At 34.5% G+C, this 6,000-nt stretch overlaps 1 protein-coding gene across 2 annotated transcripts in view; it reads left to right on the forward strand.

Moving 5' to 3' along the window:
* LOC106168994 (medium-chain acyl-CoA ligase ACSF2, mitochondrial) overlaps positions 1–615 on the forward strand; it is a 28,768-nt gene extending 28,153 nt beyond the window's left edge. Inside the window, exon 18 of one of the 2 annotated variants that reach the window (XM_087013770.1) lies at positions 50–615. In XM_087013770.1, coding sequence (XP_086869896.1) covers positions 50–133 — 84 coding nt within the window. In that variant the 3' untranslated portion in view covers positions 134–615. The remainder of the gene's footprint in view (positions 1–49) is intronic. The other variant, XM_087013769.1, reaches the window with a different exon arrangement.
* Positions 616–6,000: the final 5,385 nt, after the last annotated feature.

Below are 6,000 nucleotides of genomic sequence, written 5' to 3' on the forward strand. Positions count from 1 at the left end.
GCTGCTTTATGTACTTCTTATCAGAGTATCAATAATTCTGTCATTTCAGGTATCCAAAGAAGAACTCCTGAAAAATGCCAAGAAAATTCTCCTGGATTCCGGTAAATTGAAGTGGAGTGAGATGAACCAGTGAAAACAGTGGCGACAAGACAGGCCTGGAATTGTCTCACATCCGGGACTTCTGACATTTGAGAGATTTCTCGCGAGACGAGATTGAAACTTTCCAGTGACCAATATCGATTTGTGCTAGTATAAACAGAAAAGAAAAAAGGGAAATTAATTTAAGAAATGAAAAAAACAAAATTTATCGAGATAATGTTGATGTAATTGACGTTTCTGAAGTAAATTCAAATGACAGTTTTATATGGCGAAATATCCAATGACATGACATCTTTCATCTTTTTCAAAATGAATTTTATAAGAATGGCAGGATCTCAAGAAAAAAACTATTAGAACATGTGGCACTTATTTTGTTAAATGAACCAAGATGTGTACGTAAAAAATCGTAAATGAAATTCTTGCTGTGATTGTAAAGGTTTTAAATGGTCTTTAGGTTTCTGTGTTGCTGCCTTTAACGGGTTCATTATTGTGAAAGAAAAGAATGTTTCAATTTCATTTTGTTGAATATTTTTTTGCTCGGGTATACCGTAATCACAGATTGCTGTGTCATGGCTGCCGGGCTGTTGTCAACTCGACACAATTTATACACTGTCGCCATCTCCTGTAATTCTATATACAGCATGTACTTGTATACGCGTGATAATCTTCAAATCAACAGGCGGACTATCTCTGACCCCTTTACCACCCCAACAGTTGGAGAGAAAACAAACCTAAACAAACGGAACAATATTTTCTACACTTAGTCTCCCATTTTTAATATATGATATTATTGGAATTATTCAACAAATTCTTTCTGTAGGCCCTGTGTTTTTCACAAAGTTGAAAATAAGGGTGCACATAAATCTGTCTGTTTTGTTGCACTTGCACACCTGATAAAACATCTCAAACGAGATAGGATGAGCTTCTTAGGCCCATTCCCATAGAATAGGGGACTAACTTGTCAAAGGGTCAACATATGGCGACCCACTACAAAGCTTGCCGTCTAATCCGCTAATAGACGCTGAATAGATATCCCTTGGGGAAGTATTCAAGTGGGTCGGCCATTTTTTACCCTTGGACAAATTAGTCCACTGTTCTTTATGTGGCCATAGTCACCATCGGTCTACAAAGCAATTCTGCGGGGACTCACATTGCCTGAAATTAGCTTAACAGATTAACACGCCCCCTCTCGGCGTTAAGTAGAATACAGAAATGCTGGTGATTATTCGAGTACATATGAAACAAGAGGAGGAGTGTCATTCAGCGTAGCTGATTGTTCTTAGACTCCATTCCAAGAGATTAGATCGATCCAAACTAGATCGACCTAACTCCCTGGGGGTTCACGCTAAATAGCTGTCAGCCGAGCGGACACGAAAGTTAACTAAACCCATACAGCTTGTAGTACATGTAGGCGGGACGGACATTTAAGCCGGATTATCTGACAGCAATCTAGTGAGACTCCCCACGGGGATAGATCGATCTAAATGTCTGGGAATACGCCCTTGGACCCCATTCCCAGAGATTAGATTGATCCAAACTAGATCGATCTAACTCCCTGGGGGTTCACGCTAAATTGATGTCAGCCGAGCGCGCACGGTAGTTAATTACCCCCTTACAGCTTGTAGTGGGCGGGACAGACATTTAAGCTGGCTAAGCTGACAGTAATCTAGTGAGACTCCCCACGGGGACAGATCGATCTAAAATCTGTGGGAATGGGGTATTAGTGAGAGTCCCGCATAGTTGGGTTGATCCATTTAGACCGATGATGTCTATGGAAATGGAGTCTTTATTTCATTTGTGGAAATAGTTTACATACTGTATATGAACACCGCAAGGCAAACAAAATCTCTGGTGTTGACAAAAACCGGATGTTCACAGTCGAACGAAATATATTGTAAACCGCAATGGTAGACGTTTTTTATCGCTTTGAAATCCAGGTTAGAGAAACAAATGAAAAAATGCCGTCCAAAATAAGGACAAAGACAAGGCGGTGACAGGCAGCTTAAGTAGGAAGTTATGACAGAGATAATATCGGTTGGGTGTATGTTTATCTTTGTAACCCACATATAGCTACATGTACAAAAATATACCCCAACTCAGATGTCACAGTCTCTCAGGGCATGTGCGCAAAACAGACATTTTCCAAGACCTGGGGCTACCTGGCTTTCTAAAATCCAGTCAACTTAAGCAAGGGCCCATCAAGCAAGTAAAATTATATATTTATTAATAGGTGATCATGAAAGGTGCACTCCATGGGTTTGAAAATCTCGCAAGTGTTTATTTTTGCCTTCCACGGCTTTTCGTAAAAATCTTAAAAACTACTAAACCCCTTAGACAAATTTTCTGGGGCGTACCTGATGTTGATACATCTTAAGAAGGTGTTTGCTGGTTATAATGACTAGCCAGTTATTTTAAACTAAATCAACCTTTATAAATTTAATTTAAGATCGAATTCAAGTGCAGAGGTATAAGATTCGTGAGTAAGAGAAAATTGGTTATTTTCCCGGCAAAATCCATTTGGAGGGAAGATCCAAAGGAGTTGCCCTTAAATAAATACTCTCTGCATTAAAATTTATCCGATATAGCGTATGTCATTTCAATAAAAAAACAAGGCAGCAAAGCTGTCAAATGTACAGACAAAAAACAGAAAATAAAGATGCAAAATAGATCATTTTGTCAATTTTGATGCAATAATAAATAATGCTTATAATAGCACTGTCAGTCAACACTGAATTTTAATCATGCACAACAGGTAACATGGTCAATTACAGGAGTGGACCCAGAGATATTTTCTGACAGTATTCCAAAGAATCTATGTTGATTCATCCTCCATTTTGATGGTCTTCCAACAGAAAAAAATAGATACCAGTGAATATAAACTTAAAAACCTGACCATCTTCCGGAAGACCCAGAAGATGGTCTCAATCCACCCCAATATTTGAAAAATTATGACAGTGCATAAAATAATATTACATAATGTTTAAAGATATAAAAACCAATACAACTGCTTATGTGGAAATACAGAAAATATAGAAAATGTGCAGATGCCAGTGTTTGAGAAAAAATTAATAAGGAAAACACAACAAAACTAGAAAAGCACTCTGAGAGCGCAGACCTCTGCCAAGGCAGCAATTTTTGATTATTATTGATTATTGATAGATTATTGATCCGAACCACCACTAAAAACTAATCATTGTCCTCTTTGACCCACTTCTGACAGTTCCTGAAAATTTCATCAAAATTTGTCCATAACTTTTAGAGTTATGTTCATGACAGACAAACAGGAGTGAAAACATAACCTCCTTGGCAGAGGTAAATATAATTCCAATGAAGCTGCTATTCAAACTTTTAATCTTTGAGTTTGATATATATATATATATATATATATATATATATATATATATATATATATATATATATATATATATATATATAACTTATTTGCAATATTAAACAAAATTTACCTGCATAATTATCACTGCTTCGTTATTATTAATCTAGCAGAGAGCTTAACCTTTGGGAGTTTACAGGGAAACATCAACAAGTGTGCTTTATGTAATGTCATTTAATTGCCATTAATTAGGCAAATGACTTTACAACTCTGAAATTAGCCTAGTGATACCCAAGGGAAATTTACAGACTGACCCTCTCAAAGGTCTTCAGGCCCATAAGTCACACCTTAAGAAAAGCACAAAACAATAATGCACAAAATAGGAGACTACCAATTCTGATGCAATAATATGTTATGTTTAACTGCACAGTCAACATCAAATTTTAATTATGCACAACAGGTAACACCGACGAAAGTAAAAGCATAAGGCTTCAGGCCCATCAGAGTTCAAGTTTATACTTAGCAAGTGCCAGAATGAGAAAAATGAAAATTTCACAAAAAATGCATAAATTTGATAAAAATGATAATCTCATAGAGCTGGTTTGCTAATATGACCTGTATGTCAATCCTAAGAATCATTCTTGTAAGACTAGTTGTAAAAATGTATAACTTTCAGAAAAAGAAGCCAATTAGACTGCTTTTCCAATTAAGGCTGCATTTTGGTCCTGTATTTCTTTTTTGAAAGTTTGGCAATCATAAGTAACATGGTTTTCCCATAATGGTCATCATAGCAGCAGCACCCAAATTTGTGTTCTTCTATTCTGATGCAATATTACATAATGGTTAACAGCATTATGACCGTCAATTTTTACTAATAAAATAAACGTATCATGGATTTTCAGAAAATGTGACTAGCAAAGGTCTTCAAGCCCGTGGAACTTCAAAGTCACACCTTGAAAATGCCAATATGTGAAAAATTAAATTTTCACAAAAAAAAAAAAAAAAAAAAAAAAAAAAAAACTGTTTAACTGGCAGTAAGAATTACCAATCAGACTGCATTGCCTACTGAAGCTGTAATTTAGTCCCATATTTCTTTCCTGTAAGTTTGAGAACAGTAAGTGACATGGTTTTTCTTAAATGGTCATCATGGGAGCAGTGCCCAAAATAGTTTTTTTTTTCAAATTTTGATGCAATATTACATTATGTTTAACAGCATAATGACCGTCAATTTTTAATAATAAAATATAAGTATCATGGATATTCAGAAAATGTGACTAGCAATGTTTTTTCCCCCATTTTTAACAATTTTTAACATAAAACAAAAATAACAGTTTACTGCCATTTTTATATGATCAACTAAGAAAATTGATGAGATGGGAAAAATATCAATAGAGCAGTGTTAAATGTCCAATTTCTTCCATTCTGAGATTCTGAACATAGTGAATGATTGAATCTGACAAACTGCAATGATATGAGTTTATTTCCATTTTGAAACTTTATTACACAATACACGATGACAAGTTTACCATCATTTTTACAAAATCAACTAACAATGTTGTAAAGATGCAGGAAATGTGAAACAAACACTTTTACGTATCTTATTAATTAAATAATGAAACTGCTAACATGCCTAAGAATTGAATCTGGAAATGTGAAAAAACAGCATAACTTTTTAAATAATGGCCCGATTATGCTAATTTTTTTACATGACCTGCGTTTTAGCCGGATTGACCACTCCTGTGAGTATAATGGCAATTGGCCTATCTGTTTTTCTTATATTGTGTTTACAGTATTGCATATATGCTGAAAAGTGAAAACTAGCTGTACAATTACTAACATGATATGAATAACCCTATTGAGTTTGAGAATAATAAGGCACTGTTATTCATCTTTAGCATTAATGTAAGCGTTACACAAAATTTTTCTTTTGTAAACTTATTTTCAATATTAAATAACATTTACCTGCATAATAATCGATTCCTAATTATGTGACACAGTTAAGAGAGCTAAACCTATGGGCCTTTACAATGAAATCTCAATGTGTGTTTATGTAATCTCATTTAATGGCCACTTGAAAATCAATTAAGCAAATTATTTTATAACCTTGAAATAACTTGAAAATCAATTAAGCAAATTACTTTATAACCCTGAATTAACTGCCTACTATCCATATACATTTATTGCACCAAATGACACTCTACTGCATTGCTTTCAAAACAAAAAACAATTACAATGGTTTTCCAACACAAGCTGCACTTCAGTCTTTTCAGTAAGGTTGATTATCATAAGTAAAATGGTTTTTCCTTAATCGCTATCCTGGCAGCAGTGTCCAAAGTAGGGTTTTCTTCAAGTTTCATGCAATATAACATAATACTTAACAGCAATAAACCATCAATTTTTTATTAAAAAAATAAAAGTATCATGGATATTCAGAAAATGTGATACGGAAAGGTCTCCAAGGACATGGAAGTTCAGAGTCACACTTGCAAAATGCCAAAATGTTAACAAGAGATAACTGTACTGAAATGATTTTCTTTCCATTTTCAACACCTTTTTTACATAAAACAATA

The sequence above is a fragment of the Lingula anatina genome, chromosome 5 (assembly GCF_051362555.1).
Source record: "Lingula anatina isolate TDL-2025a chromosome 5, LinAna3.0, whole genome shotgun sequence".
Classification (NCBI taxonomy): domain Eukaryota; kingdom Metazoa; phylum Brachiopoda; class Lingulata; order Lingulida; family Lingulidae; genus Lingula; species Lingula anatina.